This window comes from Ornithorhynchus anatinus, chromosome 3, assembly GCF_004115215.2.
Source record: "Ornithorhynchus anatinus isolate Pmale09 chromosome 3, mOrnAna1.pri.v4, whole genome shotgun sequence".
NCBI classification, from domain to species: Eukaryota; Metazoa; Chordata; class Mammalia; order Monotremata; family Ornithorhynchidae; genus Ornithorhynchus; species Ornithorhynchus anatinus.
This window is the reverse complement of record NC_041730.1, coordinates 98,108,945-98,128,652: the sequence shown is the minus strand read 5'-3', so window position 1 is coordinate 98,128,652 and position 19,708 is coordinate 98,108,945. Positions and strand designations below refer to the sequence as shown.

At 50.1% G+C, this 19,708-nt stretch overlaps 1 protein-coding gene across 3 annotated transcripts in view; it reads right to left on the bottom strand.

Moving 5' to 3' along the window:
* Window positions 1–17,534, bottom strand: part of CABCOCO1 (ciliary associated calcium binding coiled-coil 1) — a 186,012-nt gene extending 168,478 nt beyond the window's left edge. For all 3 annotated transcript variants that reach the window (XM_039911543.1, XM_007660634.4, XM_039911544.1), the window contains exon 1: window positions 17,485–17,534. In XM_039911543.1, coding sequence (XP_039767477.1) covers window positions 17,485–17,520 — 36 coding nt within the window. In that variant the 5' untranslated portion in view covers window positions 17,521–17,534. The remainder of the gene's footprint in view (window positions 1–17,484) is intronic.
* Between the last annotated feature and the right edge of the window lie 2,174 nt (window positions 17,535–19,708).

Below are 19,708 nucleotides of genomic sequence, written 5' to 3'. Positions count from 1 at the left end.
ACAGGGACCCGGGAGTCAGAGGAACTGAGTTCTAATCCCAGTGTCACCACTTGTCTGCTGTGTGACTTTTTTTTTTTTTGTATTTGTTAAGCGCTTACTATGTGCCAAGCACTGTTCTAAGTGCCGAGTAGATATGAGATAATCAGGTTGTCCCATGTGGGGCTCACAGTTTGAATCCCCCTTTTATAGATGAAATAACTGAGGCCCAGAGAAGTTAAGTAATAATGTCGGTATTTGTTAAGCGCTTACTATGTGCCAAGCACTGTCCTAAGCACCGGGGGGATGCGAGGTGATCAGGTTGTCCCTCATGGGACTCACAATCTTCATCCCCCATTTTACAGATGAGGTAACTGAGGCCCAGAGAAGTGAAGTGACTGGCCCAAAGTCACACAGCTTCCGAGTGGCAGAGCCGGGATTAGAACCCATGACCTCTGACTCCCAAGCCCGGGCTCTTGCCACTGAGCCATGCTTACCCAAAGTCACACAGCTGATAAGTGGCAGAGTCGGGATTAGAGCCCACAACCTCTGACTTCCGAATCCGGTCTCTTTCCACCGAGCCACGCTGCTTCTCTAGCCTAAGTGACCCTGGGCCAGTTCCTTAACTTCTCCGTGCATCGGTTATGCGTGTCACCTGTAAAATGGAAATTGAGACTGTGAACCCCCTGTGGAACATGGAATGTGTTCAAGCTCGTATCTACCCCAGTGCTTAGTACGGTGCCTAGCATATAGTAAGTGCCTAACTAATGGTGTTAAAAACAAAACAAAAGATTGGACTGCAAAAAAGACACAGCAATGCCACATCACGAAAAGATTAGCATTCGTTTCAGTCTTGGCAAGCTAAAAACATTACAATAAACCTTGGCTCAGATAATAATAATGATAATGTCGGTATTTGTTTAGCGCTTGCTATGTGCAGAGCACTGTTCATTCATTCATTCATTCACTCATTCAATAGTATTTAGTGAGCACTTCCTATGTACAGAGCACCGTACTAAGCGCTTGGCAACAGTTCGGCAACAGAACTGTTCTAAGCGCTGGGGTATACAGGGTAATTAGGCTGTCCCACATGAGGCTCACAGTCTTCATCCCCATTTTACAGATGAGGGAACTGAGGCCCAGAGAAGTGACTTCTTGCCCACAGTCACCCAGCTGACACGTGGCAGAGCCGGGAATCGAACCCACGACCTCTGACTCCCAAGCCCGGGCTCTTTCCACTGAGCCACGCTGACCTGGGCCCTTCTACGTTGATCAATCTGGGTAACCATTCGTCACAGGTAGAACACAATAGAAATCTGCTTTGCCGTAAACGAATCCTGAGTCACGGATGTCAGCCGGAGGAGACGATCGGTGATGAAGGGCCACAGAAAAGGGGGAAGGATTCATTTATTCATTCAATAGTATTTATTGAGCGCTTACTATGTGCAGAGCACTGTACTAAGCGCTTGGAATGTACAATTCGGCAACGGATGGACACAATCCCCGCCCATTGACGGGTTATCAAGGGGTAGCCAGGCTGGCTAATCCAAGGCCCTTGAGGGGATCCAAAGGGCCTCAGAAGGATCCCTACCGCAAATAATCTGTCCTCTGCATCTTAAAGACTTCTGGGTTCATGAGAAGACATTCATTCATTCAGTCGTATTTATTGAGCGCTTACTGTGTGCAGAGCACTGTACTAAGTGCTTGGGAGAGTACGATGTAACAATAAAGAGACACATTCCCTGCCCACGATGGGCTTACAGTCTCGAGGGGGAGACGGGCATAAATATAAATAAATTACAGACATGTCCGTAAGTGCAGAGGAGCTGGGAAGGGGGATGATTAAATGGAGCAAGTCAAGGCGATGGAGAAGAGAGTGGGAAAAGAGGAAAGGAGGGCTCGGTGAGGGAAGGTCTTTTGGAGGGGAGAGGACAACGTATTCTAGAAAATTCGGTGGGGGGCCGGAGAGGGGAGTGCCCTACCAGCACTTAGAACAGTGCTTGGCACCTGGTAGGCGCTTAAAAAATACCATCATCATACCCCACCCCCCCCCGTCTTGCCTCTCTCTTCTGTTGTTGATAAAATCAATAAAATAAAACGTTGGTATTTGTTCAGTGCTTACTACGTGCCAAGCACTGTTCTAAGCGCTGGGGTAGATACAAGGTCTATAGGTTATTCCACGTGGGGCTCACAATCTTCACCCCCATTTTACAGATGAGGTAACTGAGGCCCAGAGCAGTTAGGTGACCTGCCCACAGTCGCACAGCTGACAAGTGGTGGAGCTGGGATTAGAACCCACGACCTCTGACTCCCAAGCCCGGTCGCCTTTCCACTAAGCCACGCTGAGGAGTATGGAGGAAGAGCACTGTGAAGATTTCCGCTAGAGCCTCTACAGCACTTTTCCTCCCGCCGGGTGAGGAGACAGAAGCTATTTACCTTTACCTGGCTCTCGCCTTCCCGTAATCAGTCAATCAGCGGTATTTACCGAGCACCAGTGCAGAGCACCGTACTAAACGCTTGGCAAAATACAACGTAAGTAGTAGATAAGTTCCCCGCCCACGGTGAGCTTCCGGCCTAGAGGGAGAGACGGACATTGATATGAATATATGATTTATATATAGATAATGTAAGTGTGATTACATGATGTTAGGTATCCGCCTGGGTCACGGGAGGTCACGGGAGGTAAGGAGAACCCGCCATCTTGCCGATCTTTTCCCTCTAGTTCTAAAGTTAGTCCCGGGTTTGGACCTACAACGGGGAGGGCGGAGGAGCAGAGGGCAGGTGGCACTAAGTCTTTGCCATTCTCTCTCTCCCTGGCTATCATTAATAACGCTAATAACGATTACGGTATCCGTTAAGCGCTTACCACGTGCCAGGCCCCGTACTAAGTGCTGGGATGGATACAAGCGTATCGGGTTGGGCAGAGTCCCTGTCCCGCATGGGGTTCACAGTCTCAATCCCCAGTTTACAGATGGTGATGTTGGTATTTGTTAAGCGCTTACTATGTGCAGAGCACTGTTCTAAGCGCTGGGGGAGATACAGGGTCATCAGGTTGTCCCACGTGAGGCTCACAGTCTTCATCCCCATTGTACAGATGAGGGAACTGAGACACAGAGAAGTTAAGTGACTCGCCCGGAGTCACACAGCTGACAGGTGGCTGAGGCGGGAGGTAACCGAGGCCCAGAGAAGTGAAATGACTTACTCAAGGTCACTCGACAGAGACATGGCAGAGCGGGGGTTAGAACCCGTAACCTTCTGACTCCCAGGCCCGAGCTCTATCCACTACGTTGTTGTGTTGGGCCTGTGAACGGGTCCGGGGTGGGATGGAGAACAGTGGGGAGAAAGAAATTCTTACAACCCCTCCTTTTTTCCACCACTCTGGAGCCAGCTCTTAGAGCCTGGGCTGTGAGAAGAGGGGCTAGAACTGACTTCTCTCCTGTCCCTACCCCTTTAGCCCCTACATTCTGGGATCCAGATAATAATAATAATAATAATAATTGCTTAGAAAAGTGCTTGGCATGTAGTAAGTGCTTAACAAATAACAGAATTACCATTATTATTACTAGTAATAATGATTATAATAATGATATTAATTAAATAGCCTAAATAACTAACCTATCACTATGAATACAAAATATAAATAACTAGATAATATTACTAGTCATAACAATGACAATAAGAATTGTGTTATTTGTTAAGCAAATAACAAAAAACAGAATTATAATAATAATGATGTTGGTATTTGTTAAGCGCTTACTATGTGCAGAGCACTAAGCGCTGGGGTAGATACAGGGTAATCAGGTTGTCCCATGTGGGGCTCACAAGTCTTCATCCCCATTTTACAGATGAGGGAACTGAGGTACAGAGAAGTGAATTGACTTGCCCACAGTCACCCAGCTGACAAATGGCAGAGTCAGGATTCGAATCCATGGCCTCTGACTCCCAAGCCCGGGCTTTTTCTACCAAGCCACGCTGCTTCCCATAATAATAATAATAATAATAACAATAATAACAATGATGATAATAATAGGTGCTTAGAGCAGTGCTTGGCACGTAAGTGCTGAACAAATAACAGAATTATCATTATTATTACCAGTAATAATGATTATAATAATGATTTTAACTGAATAGTCTAAATAACTAACCTATAAATATAAAATATAAATGACAATAATATTACTAGTAATAACAATGACAGGAATAATCGTGTTATCTGTTAAGCAAATAAATAACAGAATTATCATTATTATTACTAGCAATATTGATTATAATAATGATAGTAACTAAATAGTCTAAATAACTAACCTATACATATAAATACAAAATGTAAATAACTAGATCATATTACTGGGAATGACAGTGACAACGATAACTGCGTTATTTGTTAAGCAATTACTAAGTGGTAAGCAGTGGAAAGAGCCCGGGCTTGGAAGTCAGAGGTCATGGGTTCGAATCCCTGCTCCGCCATTTGTCAGCTGTGTGACTGGGGGCAAGTCACTTCACTTCTCTGTGACTCAGTTACCTCATCTGGAAAATGGGGATTAACTGTGAGCCTCAAGTGGGACAACCCGTTTACCCTGTATCTACCTGAGCGCTTAGAACAGTGCTCTGCACGTAGTAAGCGCTTAACAAATACCAACATTATTATTCTAAGCACTGGGGTAGATAGAAGCTAATCAGGTTGGACACAGTCCCTGTCCTACATGGGGCTCACAGTCTCGATCCCCGTTTTAAAAGATGAGGTCACTGAGGCCCAGAGAAGAGAAGTGATTTGATCAAGGCCACACAGCAGACGTGCGGCAGAACCGGGATTAGAACCCGCATCTTCTCAGGCCCGTGCTCTTCTCACTAGGCCACGTAGCGTGGCTCAGTGGAAAGAGCCCGGGCTTGAAGCGGCGTGGCTCAGTGGAGAGAGCCCGGGCTTGGGAGTCAGAGGTCAGGGGTTCGAATCCCGGCTCTGCTACTTGTCAGCTGTGTGACTGTGGGCGAGTCACTTCACTTCTCTGGGCCTCAGTTACCTCAACTGTAAAATGGGAATCGAGACTGTGAGCCTCACGTGGGACAACCTGATTACCCTGTACCTACCCCAGCGCTTAGAACAGTGCTCTGCACATAATAAGCGCTTAACAAATGCCAACATTATCATTGGGAGGCAGAGGTCATGGGTTCGAATCCCTGCTCTGCCACTTGTCAGCTCTATGACCGTGGGCAGGTCACTGCCCTTCTCTATGCCTCAGTTCCCTCATCTGTAAAATGGGGATGAAGACCGTGAGCCTCACGTGGGACGACCCGATTACCCTGTATCTGCCCACAGTGAGCGCTTAACAAACAAATACCGACATTCTCTACGGTCCCGGGCGACATCTGGTACTTATCGTGAATGACCAGATTATCTCTGAACCCTCACTTCAGTTGAGCTGGGCAAACCTCATCACTCATCGGAACAGACTTCAACTCCTTAATCTTAGAAAACGACATCGACTCGGTGGGTCCGGGTGGCGACCTGATGTCTTCCATTTATCTCTAACTAATGGATTGAACAGATCCGGAGGTGCACGCTGTAAGAAAAATACTTCCTGCTGGAAAAAGCCGCCGCTGCCCAGCGCGAGGGGTCACAGCTAAAGAGGGTCACCGGCTCCCGCGCCCGATCCGCGTGTCCCGGAGGTGTTTATCGATGAGACCGTCGATCTTCACGTCGGTTTACGGATCTGTCAGGGATGGACCGGTCTCAGGGACCGATGAGCCAGAAGCAGATTATACAAAAAGGCTGAGAGCTGCCGCTTTTTGAAAAATCACCTTTGATCAGGCTCGTTATTGTGCATTCCGCAGGTGGGAGGGGGTCACGGCGTAGGGTCGTGGAGCGGGCGGCGAGTTGTGGAGGTCGGGGGGACGCGCGCAACGTCGAGGCGAGGCCCACATGCCTCTATCTGTTACCGATTTGTCCATTCCAAGCGCTTAGTACAGTGCTCTGCACATAGTGAGCGCTCAATGAATACTACCGAATGAACGAAGGAGCAGAGGCGCTGGAGCCTCTTAAAAATCTAAAGCAGCAGTTCCAAGCCACCCCCACCGTGGTGAAAAGCGAGTTACAGAGCCCATGTTAATAAGAAAAATAATTACCATCGTGGTGATTACGAAGAGCGTACCCTGCGCTGTGCTTAAAACCTGAGGAAGATACGATACAATCAGGACAACGTTCCCGCTCCGCACGGGCCTCGGAGTCTAAATGAAGGGGGAAAAGATTTTTAATTCTCATTTTATCGGTGAGAAAACTCTAAGACGGAGAAGTTAAGGGACTTGGCCAAGATCGCACAACAGGCAAGCGACGAGGCAGGTTTTAGAAACCCGGAGCTCTGATTCCCAGTCTTGTGCTCTCTCTGTTAGTCTATATTCAATCAGTGGTGCTTACTGTGTGCAGAGCACTGTACTAAGTGCTTGGAGAGCACAATACGATAGAGTACTTAGATATAATCCCTGCCTTTAAGGAGGGATTATATTTCATTTCAACCTAGCCACTCAATGAGAAGCAGCGTGGTTTAGTGGAAAGAACCCGGACTTAGGAGTCAGAGGTCGTGGGTTGTAGTCAGTTGTGTGACCTTGGGCAAGCCATTTCACTTCTCTGTGCCTCAGTTACTTCAGCTGTAAAATGAGGATTAAGACGGTGAGCCCCACGTGGGACAACCCGATTACCTTGTATCCACCCCAGCGCTTAGAACGGTGCTTGGCACATAGTAAGCGCTTTACAAATACCATCATCATCATCATCATCATCACCTTACCTAGCTTTTCACCACAAGACATCCGCAGGTACTTTGTCAGCCACAGTTTGGGCATACCAGATTATATGTAGATAATTTTTTAGTACAGGGCTCTGCACATAGGAAGGATCGATATATCTATCAATCGATCGATCAATGGTATTCATTATTTATGACTCATAAATATTTGTATATATATACACACTATATATATATATATATACTATATATGTACATAAATATAGTATAGAGAGAGAGAGAGAGAGAGTATACATATATAGTATATATATATATATATATATATATAGTGGGTATATATATATATACACAATATAAAATGACATATAGATTTGTGTGTGTGTATATATATATATATATATATGAATCGATCAATGGTATTTATTGAGTATTTATGACTCATAAATATTTGTGTATATATATATAGTATATATATACAATATAAAATGACATATATATATTTGTACATATATCAATCGATCAATGGTATTTCTTAAGTGCTTCCTATGTGCAGCAGCCTGTACTAAAAAAGCGCTCGGGAGAATACAATACAGCAGAATTAGCAGACACGCTCCCTGCCCACAGCGAACTTACAGTCTAGAGGGGGAGACGGACGTTAATACGAATAAATAATTTGTAATATTCCTCTCCACCCAAACGGCTACCTTACTGCTACGGGCTCTCGTAATATCCCGGCCAGACTACTGTGTCGGCCTTCTCTCTGACCTCCCTCCCTCCTCTCTCGCCCCGCTCCGGTCTATTCTTCACTCCGCCGCCCGGCTCATCTTCCCGCAGAGACGCTCTGGGCCTGTCACTCCCCTTCTTAAACACCTCCAGTGGTCGCCTATCGACCTCCGCTCCAAACAGAAACTCCTCACTCTAGGCTTCGAGGCTCTACGTCACCTTGCCCCTTCCCACCTCTCCTCCCTTCTCTCTTTCCACCGCCCACCCCGCACGCTCCGCTCCTCCGCCGCCCACCTCCTCGCCGTCCCCCGGTCTCGCCCATCCCGCCGTCGACCCCCGGGCCGCGTCCTCCCGCGGTCCCGGAACGCCCTCCCTCCTCACCTCCGCCAAACTGATTCTCTTCCCCTCTTCAGAACCCTACTTAAAACTCACCTCCTCCGAGAGGCCTTCCCAGACTGAGCTCCCCTTCTCCCTCTACTCCTCTACCACCCCCCCTTCACCTTTCCGCAGCTTAACCCTCTTCTCCCCCCATCTCCCTCTGCTCCTCCCCCTCTCCCTTGCCATCCCCTCAGCACTGTACTCGCCCGCTCAACTCTATATATTTTCATTACCCTATTTATTTTGTTAATTTTGTTAATGAAATGTACATTCTATTTAGTCGCCATTGTTTTTACGAGATGTTCTTCCCCTTGACGCTGTTTATTGCCATTGTTCTCGTCTGTCCGTCTCCCCCGATTAGACCGTAAGCCCGTCAGACGGCAGGGACTGTCTCTATCTGTTGCCGACCTGTTCATTCCAAGCGCTCAGTACAGTGCTCTGCACATAGTAAGCGCTCAGTAAATACTATTGAATGAATGAATGAATGAATAATATATTATTTAAAGGTACGAACATAACTACTGTGGGGTTGGGGATGGGGCAAATATCAAATGTCCAAAGGTCACAGATCGACGCGCGAAGATGAGGCAGAAGGGAGAGGGAGCTGGGGAAAAGAGGGCTAAAGAAGGGGAAGGTTTCCTGGAGGAGATGTGACCTTAATAATGCTTTGAAGGTGGAGATGGCGGCGGTCTAGCGTTTACGGAGGAGGAGGGAGTTCTGGGTTAGGGGATGAACTTGAGAAAGGGGTCGGCGGCGAGGTAGACGAGATGGGGCCGCGGTGAGTAAGCCGGCATTAGGGGAGCGGAGTGCGGGGGCGAGATCGGTGAGTAGGAGATCGGTGGGCGAGAGATCATCCGCAGGATAGATGAGAACAAGGTACAGAGAGTAGGTCGGTATTCGAGGAGCACAGTGTGCAGGCTGGGGTCGGAGTAGAAAATCAGGGAACTTAGGAAGGAAGGGCCAAGGTGGTTCAGGGTTTTATTCTTTCATTCATTCAATAGTCTTTATCGAGCGCTTACTATGTGCAGAGCACCGTACTAAGCGCTTGGAACGGACAAATCGGTAACAGATAGAGACAGTCCCTGCCCTCTGACGGGCTTACGGTCTAATCGGGGGAGACGGACGGACGAGAACGACGGCAATAAATAGAATCGAGGGGATGAACGTCTCATTAAAACAAGAGCAAATAAATGGAATCAAGGCGATGTACATCTCATTAACAAAATAAATAGGGTGATGAAAATATATACAGTTGAGCGGATGAGTACAGTGCTGAGGGGAGGGGAAGGGAGAGGGGGCGGAGCAGAGGGAAAGGGGGGAAGAGGTTTATGGTAAGGAGCTTCTGTTTGGTTGAAAGAGCCCGGGTTTGGGAGTTGGAGGTCATGGGTTCGAATCCCGACTCTGCCACTTGTCAGCTGCGTGACTGTGGGCGAGTCACTTCACTTCTCGGTGCCTCAGTTACCTCATGTGTCAAATGGGGATTAACCGTGAGCCTCACGTGGGACAACCTGATGACCCCCATCTCCCCCAGCGCTTAGAACAGTGCTCTGCACATAGTAAGCGCTTAACAAATACCAACATTATTATTATTATTATTATTACTATCAAAGCATTTAGTCGGGTAAGGAAGAAGTGGTGATTCTCCTATCAAGGTTGGAGGAATTGTCCACTCTCTCCCCACTTACCCCTGCAGGTCTAGCTCCTCAAAAACTCTATGAGGTGAGGGCAGGAGCCCATCGATCGGCAGGGATCGTCTCTATCTGTTGCCGAATTGTCCATTCCAAGCGCTTAGTACGGTGCTCTGCACATAGTGACCGCTCAATAAATACTATTGAATGAATGACAAGGGAGGGCCCAACACGGTGCATTTAAATGGCGGCAGGGGCTAAAGAATTCTGGCATCACCATTACCGGTCAGCCTAACGCGAACAATAATAATAATAATGATGTTGGTGTTTGTCAAGCGCTTACTACGTGCAGAGCACCGTTCTAAGCGCTGGGGTAGATACAGGGGAATGCGGTTGTCCCACGTGAGACTCACAGTCTTCATCCCCATTTTACAGATGAGGGAACTGAGGCACAGAGAAGTGAAGTGACTCGCCCACAGTCACACAGCTGACAAGGGGCAGGGTCGGGATAGTAATTGTGATGCTCGTTACGCGCTCACCTTGTGGAAGGCACTCTACCAAAGGTTGGCGTGGATACAAGCAAATCGGGTAGGACGCAGTCCCCGTCCCACCCGGGCCCCGCCGTCTCAATCCCCGCTCTACAGTTGAGGTAAACCGAGATCTTTAGTGAGCCGCCCGAGGTCACGCGGCAGACAGGTGGTGGAGCCGGGATGGGAACCCAGGTCCCCCTGGCTCCCAGGCCGGCGCTCTATCCGCTAGGCCACGCTAGAGTAAGCGCTTGGCAAATATCACAATTTGTTTATTGTTATTATCGTTGCTAATAAGGAGGTAGAAAGCGGGATCCAAAAGGTCATTCATCCATTCATTCAATAGTATGTATCGAGCGCTTACTATGTGCAGGGCAGCGTACTAAGCGCTTGGAACGTACAAATCGGTAACAGATAGAGACGGTCCCTGCCCTCTGACGGGCGTACGGTCTAATCGGGGGAGACGGACAGACGAGAACGATAGCAATAGATAGAATCGAGGGGATGGACATCTCACGGAAACAATAGCAAATGAATAGAATCAAGGCGATGTACATTTCATTAACAAAATAAAATCCTTCGGGGGATACCAGGGAGTGGGGGCAGGATGGTATGTATAGACTGTACTCTATAAACTTTTTGTCGGGCAGGGCCTACGATACCATCCCGCCCCAAACCAAACAAAAACTTTACAGAGCACAGTCCTTTCTAACTACATCTGCGGCAGTCTGAAATCCCCACAGATGCCAGATAGAGATCAAAATATCAGGGAAAGAATTCCTTACGCCAAATTAGCTCAGGCCCTTGAGAAAACACACTACCGCATGGTTAAGTTTATCCAGGTCTGGGTATTTACACGAGTAGAATCGGGCATATGCTTAAATAAACCACAGAATTTCACCGGGTAATTTTCCGTTCGCTATTTCTAAAAAAAAAAAGGGCTTTATTTGCATTATAGAACACGGGGGGATATTCTGCTCCGTGACCGGTGCGGGCTAGAAAAATGTGTTTTTAATGCGGACTAATTTCGAAAAGCTCATAAGAGCGTCAGCTCACTTGCGTGGTACAAAGATAGGTTGGGGAATCCGGAACCGCAGTTCACAGCCGAGGTTCTGCCTCCAGTGACTTGCTGGGTAGCTTTGGGCAAGACGCTAATGACCCGCTATCTTAGTTTGCTCATTTGTAAAATGCAGATAATACTTATCTCCCTCCCAGGAATGTTGTTTAGATTAACTAACAACTATAAAATGCTCCGAAGGACAGAAATGGTAACGGTCCTCTCTCAGCGACGAAGTAGTTTCAAAAATGATGAAAATAGAAAAGAAACCAATGAATTACAGAAATATTTCTTCCTTCTGAATGTCTTTTAGTATCGGTGAATGTCACACGGCCTGATATGGTGGAGGCATGTCCATTTTTCAAAGTAGCAGAGTACCTAATAGACATCCTTTAATTACAAATGATCAAATAATAATAATTGCGTTTGTTAAATCGGTGCCGAGCAATAATAATTACATTCGTTGAAGGCCTACTACGGTGCCGAGCCATAACGATTACGTTTGTTAAACGCTCACTACGGTGCCGAGCACTGAACTGAACACTGGACTAGATGCGATACAATCAGATTGGACATAGTCCCTGACCTGCCCGGGGCTCACAGTCTAAGGAGGAGGAAGAACTGGTTTTGAATCCCTATTTTCAGAGTTGAGGAAACTGAGGCACAGAGAAGTTAGTGACTTAATAATAATAATAATAATGATGTTGGTATTTGTTAAGCGCTCATTATGTGCAGAGCACTGTTTTAAGCACTGGGGGAGATGATGCAGGGTAGTCAGGTTGTCCCACGCGAGGCACAGTTAATCCCCATTTTCCAGATGAGGTAACTGAGGCCCAGAGAAGTGAAGTGACTTGCCCACAGTCACACAGCTGACAAGTGGCAGAGCCGGGATTCGAACCCTGACCTCTTCGAATTGGGATTGAATTCGAATTGGGATTCGAATCCCAAACCCGGGCTCTTTCCACTGAGCCACGTTGCTTCTCCTTGCCCAAGGGCACACATGTCAGGCAAATGATAAAAATGATAATAATGATGATAACGATGTTGGTATTTGTTAAGTGCTTAATATGTGCCAAGTACTGCTCTAAGCGCTGGGGAAGATGCAAGGTAATCAGGTGGTCCCACGTGGGGCTCACAGTCTTTATCTCCATTTTACACACGAGGTATCTGAGGCACAGAGGAAGTGAAATGACTTGCCCAAGGTCACACAGCTGACAAGCGGCGCAGTCAGGATTCAAATCCACGACCTCTGACTCCCAAGCCCGGGCTCTTTCCACTGAGCCAAGCTGCTTCTCTATGACAGATGACATGAAATGACAGACCCTTGATTAGAACCCAGGCCTCTTGCCTCCCAGAGCTGTGATTTTGTCCACCAAGCCATGCGCTTTTAACTAACCTTTAATATTTTCTAATTCATTAGAATATCTATTATCTATTTGAGCTACAACATACAGAGCCCGACGAATTTCAGAAGCAATAATAATAATGATAAGAATAATAATGATGGCATTGGGTAAGCGCTTACTATGTGCAGAGCACTGTTCCAAGCGCTGGGGGAGATACCGGGTCATCAGATTGTCCCACGTGGGGCTCACATTTTTTTTTTTTAATCCCCCATTTTTACAGATGAGGTAACTGAGGCACAGAGAAGTGAAGTGACCCGCCCACGGTCACACGGCCGACGAGTGGCGGAGCCGGGATCAGAAGTGATTTCTAACACGAAGGCAGAGACCGTGAGCCCGTCGATGGGCGGGGATTGTCTCAATCTGTTGCCGAATTGTACATTCCAAGCGCTCAGTACAGTGCTCTGCACACAGTAAGCGCTCAATAAATTCTACTGAACATTAAACTTTATCGGTCGGTAAGCGAGCAGTTTATTCTTGGTCGGTGATCGGTTTTACACCCGCCGGATCCGTAGGCTGGGCCAAGGTGACCTTGAGTTTAAAGAGAAGGATCACGTTTTTCAACGAACATTTGACTGGCCTCGTCCAAAGGACACGGGCCTCGGGGGGACGGGATTTTCATTCATGCACTCGATCTTATTTATTGAGCCCTTTCTGTGGGCAGAGATCTGTACTAAGCGCTTGGAATGAATCTCAGATCTTCCATCCGCCTGCCGCGTGACCTTGGGCAAGTCACTCAACTTCTCTGTGCCTTAATTTTCTCATCCGTGAAAGGGGGGGATTCCGGGAGCCCAACGTTTTAAGTCAGGGACTGTGCTCCATTTGATCATCTTGTATATATTCCACCGCTGCTGACACATAGAAAGCACTAAATTAATCAATCGTATTTTCATCCACTGTATTTAATAATAATAATGTTGGCATTTGTTAAGCGCCTACTACGTGCAGAGCACTGTTCCAAGCGCTGGGGGAGATCCAGGGTCATCGGGTGGTCCCACGTGAGGCTCACCGTCTTCATCCCCATTTTACAGATGAGGGAACTGAGGCGCAGAGAAGTGAAGCGACTTGAACGCTGACTATGTGCAGAACACTATACTAAGCGCTTGGTAGAGTACAACATAAAAGAGTCGGTAGGCACGTTCCCTGCCCACAACGGCCTTACGGTCACGTTCCGTGACCGCACGTGCTACGGAGAAGCAGCGTGGCTCAGTGGAAAAAACCCAGGCTTGGGAGTCAGAGGTCATGGGTTCGAATCCCCGCTCCGCCACTTGTCAGCCGGGTGACTTTGGGCAAGTCCCTTACCTTCTCTGGGCCTCAGTTCCCTCATCTGTAAAATGGGGATGAAGACTGTGAGCCCAATATGGGACAACCTTGTATTCCCCTCCCACCCCCAGCGCTTAGAACATGATAATGGTGGTATTTGCTGAGCGCTTCCTATGTGCAGAGCACTGTTCTAAGCGCTGGGGGAGAGACAGGGGAATCGGGTCGTCCCCCGTGAGGCTCACAGTCTTCATCCCCATTTTACAGGTGAGGGAACTGAGGCCCTAAGGGCTCAACAGGTGCCATCATTAATTCATTAATTAATCACCAAAATTCCGAACCGCATGTCCCAGGGGGAATTCAAGTGGTGTGAGGTTCGGAGTTGCTGGTAGGTGTGGCTCCTTCCTATCCAACCATTTCACCGCAGAACGACGAAATCCCGGAGACTGGAGCCAGCGGCCAAAGAAGACGCAGAGTAGCCTAGTGGAAAGAGCCCGGGCCTGGGAGTCGGAGGACCTGGGTTCTAATCCGTGCACTGTCAACTGCTTGCCGTGTGACCTCGGGTGAGTGCTGAACCTCCCTGTGCCTCAGTTTCCGCAACTGTAAAACGGAGGTTAAACGCCCATTCTCCCTCCAACTTGGATTTCGAGACCCACGAGGGACAGGGACTGTGTTCGTCCTAATTGACTCGTCTTTACGTACAAAAGTGTTTGACACATAGTAAGCGCTTAAATAGCATTAAAAAGAAATAAATGAAATGAAAGCAAATTGGGACTGTTCAGCTAGGGAAGATACACCACATGGCCATGGTTGTGGGCACGTGTCTATCGACTCTGCTATTCCCCATCGCTTAGTACAGCGCCCTGCCGAGAAGCATTCATTCGATCGTATTTACTGAGCGCTTACTGTGCGCAGAGCACTGTACTAAGCGCTTGGGAAGTACAATCCGGCAACAGAGAGAGACCATCCCCGCCCGACGACGGGCTCACGGTCCTAAAGGGGGAGAGAGACGACGAAACAAGTAGGCAGGCATCGATGGTGTAGAGCCCGGGCCTGGGAGTCAGAAGGTCATGGGTTCTGATCCCGGCTCCACCATTCATCCGCTGTGTGACCTTGGGCGAGTCGCTTCACTTCTCTGGGCCTCGGTTTCCTCATCCGTAAAACGGGGATCGAGACCGCGAGCCCCACGTGGGACGAGGACTGTGTCCAACCCGATTCACTCGTACCCACCCCAGCGCTCAGTACACTGCCTGGCACATAGTAAGCGCTTAACAAATACCATAGGAAGCAGCGTGGCTCGGTGGAAAGAGCCCGGGCTTGGGAGTCGAAGGCCGTGGGTTCCGATCCCGGCTCTGCCGCTTGTCTGCTGTGCGACCTTGGGCGAGTCACTTAACTTCTCTGTGCCTCCGTTACCTCATCTGGGAAAACGGGGATTACAAAATGTGAGCCCCACGTGGGACAATCTGATCGACCCCAGCGCTTAGAACAGTAAGCGCTTCACACGCACCAACGTCACGTCTCCGGGCCTCAGTTTCCTCATCTGTAAAATGGGGATCGAGACCGTGAGCCCCACATGGGACGGGGCCTGTGTCCAACCCGATTTACTCGTACCCACCCCAGCGCTTAGAACACTGCCTGGCACATAGTAAGCGCTTAATAAATACCATAAAAAATAGCATCGCGACAGATAAATAGAATCACAGACACACATCATGAACAAAATAAATAGAGTAATAAATGATATAAACAAAGATGCCCAAGTGCGGAGGGGAGGGGAAGGGGGAAGAGCAGAGGGTGGAGGGGGAGCAGAGGGAAAAGGGGGGAGCTCAGTCTGGGAAGGCCTCCTGGAGGAGGTGAGCTCTCAGTCGGGCTTCGAAGAGGGGAAGAGAGTGAGTCTGGCGGAGGTGAGGAGGGAGGGCGTTCCGGGACCGCGGGAGGACGCGGCCCGGGGGTCGACGGCGGGATGGGCGAGACCGAGGGACGGCGAGGAGGCGGGCGGCGGAGGAGCGGAGCGTGCGGGGTGGGCGGCGGAAAGAGAGAAGGGAGGAGAGGTGGGAAGGGGCAAGGGGACGGAGGGCCTCGAAGCCTAGAGTGAGGAGTTTCTGTTTCGTGCGGAGGTCGACAGGCGACCACTGGAGGTGTTTAAGAAGGGGAGTGACGTGCCCAGAGCGCTTCTGCGGGAAGATGAGCCGGGCGGCGGAGTGAAGAATAGACCGGAGCGGGGCGAGACGGGAGGAAGGGAGATCGGAGAGGTGGCTGACACGATAATCCGGCCGAGATACGATGAGAGCTTGGCCCAGCAAGGTAGCCGTTTGGAGGGAGAGGAAAGGGCGGATCTTGGGAAAGTGAGGCAACCCCTGGAGGTTGTGGAGGAGGGGAGGGACCTGCATTATTAGTATTAGGAGGTGGGGAGCGGGAGGGTCCTTGGGCGCCCCACGGAAGGGCTTGATTGGAAAGGCCCAGGCCGGCGGCGGCCAGGGTGGTTGGTGGATGAGCGTGGCTCAGTGGAAAGAGCCCGGACTTGGGAGTCAGAGGTCGTGGGTTCTCATCCCTGCTCCGCCACTTGTCCGCTGGGTGACCTTGGGCAAGTCACTTAACCTCTCTGGGCCTCGGTGACCTCATCTGGAAAAATGGGGATTACAAAACGTGAGCCCCACGGGGGACAATCCGACTACCCCGTATCTCCCCCGGCACTCGGAAGGGCGCTCTGCACTTAGTCGTTTCACTTCTCTGGGCCTGGGTGACCTCATCTGGAAAAATGGAGATTAATAAACGCGAGCCCCACGGGGGGACAATCTGACGACCCTGTATCTCCCCCAGCGCTTAGAACGGTGCTGTGCACATAGTCACTTCACTTTTCTATGCCTCAGTGACCTCATCTGGAGAAATGGGGATTAAAAAACATGAGCCCCATGGGTGTCAACCTGACTACCCTATGTCTCCCCCAGCGCTTACAACAGTGCTCTGCACATAGTCACTCAACCTCTCCGTGCCTCAGCGTGGCTCAGGGGAAAGAGCCCGGGCTTGGGAGTCAGAGGTCATGGGTTCGAATCCCGGCTCTGCCACTCGTCAGCCACAGTCACTTCACTTCTCTGGGCCTCAGTTACCTCATCTGTAAAGTGGGGATTAACTGCGAGCCTCACGTGGGACGACCTGATGACCCTGTATCTACCCCAGCGCTTAGAACAGTGTTGTGCGCCTAGTAACGTGTTTAACGAATACCCCCATTATTTTTATCTGGGAAAAATGGGGATTAAAAAACGTGAGTGCCACGGGGGACGGACAGTCTGATTAGCCAGTGTGCACCCCGGCGCTGAGAACAGTGCTCTGCACGTGGTAGCGCGCTTAACAAATACCCTCATTATTATCTGGAAAAATGGGAATTAAAAAACGTGAGCCCCACGGGGGGACAATCTGATTCCCCTGTATCCACCCCAACGCTTAGAACAGTGCTCTGCACCTAGCCACTTCTCTGGGCCTCAGTGACCTCATCTATGGGGATTAAAAAACGCGAGCCCCACGGGGGGGGGACAATCTGACTACCCTGTGTCTCCCCAGCGCTTAGAACAGTGCTCTGCACATAGTGACGCGCTTAACAAATACCCACATTATCATTATCTGGAAAAACGGAGATTAAAAAACGTGAGTCCCACGGGGGGCAGGGGGGCAATCTGATGAGCCTGTATCTCCCCCAGCGCTTAGAACAGTGCTCGGCACAGAGTAAGCGCTTGACAAATACCATGATGATGACGATGACGACGATGGCGATGAGGTTTCGGGGCCGGTCGGTCCTACCTGGGGCTCGCCGGGCCGGGGCTCGGCAGCGGCCATCGGCGTCCCGCGGGAACCATGGCAACCGCGCGGGGGGGGGCGGGGCCCGGATGACGTCACGCCGCGCTCGCCCAATCAGGAGGTGGAAGGAGGAGCGGCGCGGCGGCCAGAGCCCGGCCGGGGGAGTCACGGGTGGTGGGTTCGAATCCCGCCTCCGCCGCTGCGGGCCTCAGCTCCCTCCTCTATAAAATGGGGATGCAGATGAGGCCCACGGGGGACAACCTGACGACCCTGTGTCTCCCCAGCGCTCAGCGCAGGGCTCTGCACCTAGTAAGCGCTTAACAAATACCAACATTATCACTATCCTCCGGGCCTCAGTGACCTCTTCTGTCCGGTGGGGGTTAAAAAACGGTCAGCCCCACGTGGGACAAGCTGATCGTCCTGTATCCCCCCCCCCCCCAGCGCTTAGAACAGTGCTTGGCACAGAGTGAGCGCTTAACAAATACCACCGTTATGATCATTATTTTACTTCCTTTCGTTCATCCGATAGTATTTATTGAGCGCTTACTATGTGCAGAGCACTGGACTAAGCGCTTGGAACGGACAGATCGGTAACAGATAGAGACGGTCCCTGCGCGCGGAGGGGCCGGGGCCGGGCCGTATAATAATAATAATAATAATAATAATAATAATAATGATGATGTTGGTGTTTGTTAAGCGCTTACTATGTGCAGAGCACTGTTCTAAGCGCTGGGGGAGATCCAGGGTGATCAGGTGGTCCCACGTGGGGCTCGCAGTCTTCATCCCCATTTTCCAGATGAGGTCACTGAGGCCCAGAGAAGCGAAGCGACTTGCCCCCAGTCCCACAGCTGACAAGAGGCAGAGCCGGAATTCGAACCCAGGCCCGGGCTCTTTCCACTGAGCCACGCTGCTTCCCTAATAATGTTGGTATTTGTTAAGCGCTTACTGTGTGCAGAGCACTGTCCTAAGCGCTGGGGGAGATACACGGTAATAATAATTATGGCGTTTGTTAAGCGCTCCCTATCTGCCAAACACGGCTCTAAGCGCTGGGGGATACAAAGTGATCAGGTTGTCTCACGTGGGGCTCACCGTTTTTCAATCCCCGTTTGACAGACGAGGTCACTGAGGCACAGAGGAGTGAAGTGACTCGTCCAAAGTCACACAGCTGACAAGGGGCAGAGCCGGCTTTGAACCCACGACTTCTGACTCCCGAGCCCGGGCTCTTTCCTCTGAGCCACGCTGGTTCTGCCGAAGGCAGAATAATAATGATGACCTTTGTTAAGCCCTGACTATGTGCCGAGCACTGTTCCGCGCACTGGGGTAAATGCAAGGTAATCAGGTTGTCCCACGTGGGGCTCAGTCTTAATCTCCATTTTACAGATGAGGTAACTGAGGCACAGAGAAGCCAAATGACTTGCCCACAGTCACACAGCTGACAAGTGGCAGAGGCGGGAGTAGAACCCATGACCTCTGACTCCCAAGCCCGGGCTCCTTCCACTGAGCCACGCTGCTTCTCCAAGAGAGGGAGGTGTCGAGTTGGAGTAGGACGGGGCCGGCCCGGTCCGGTCGGGAGCACTGAAGGAGCCGGAGGGAGGGAAGAGGAGGAGGGGGAGGCGTCGGGGTGGGATGAAGACGAGTCCAGGCCGCCCCGACCCGGAGACTGTCCTCGGCCCTTCTCCCTCGGCTCCACAGAGAGGAATGTTGGCAAAACTGAAAGGGAGGAGGAAGGAAGGCTTAAGGGCCCCGGGGTGGTGACAGGGTAAAGCCTGACCAAGATAATAGTAATAATAATAATCGCGATATCTGTTAAGCGCTTAACTGTGTGCCGGGGACTGTATTAAGCGCCGGGGTGGCTGAGCCAATAGGGTTGGACGCATTCCCTGTCCCACATGGGGCTCACGGTCTTCATCCCCCTTTTACAGATGAGGAAACTGAAGCACAGAGAAGTGAAGAGGCTTGACCAAGGTCACCCAGCAGACGAGAGGCGGGGCTGGGTGAGAATCCAGATTCTTCGGACTCCCGGGCCCGCGCTCTATACACTCTGTCGTACCGCTTCCCGAGATGACAGGGAGACTCCCTTTTTGTAGGACAGTTCAGAGGAAAGACATTTTCCTATTTGGGGGGCTTTTCTTTCAAGGGTCTCAAACTGGGAACGAAGAAGAGAAGATGGGAGAGAAACAAGGAGAGCATTCGGCCATAGAGCAATCAGAGGTGTCTCCCTAACTGG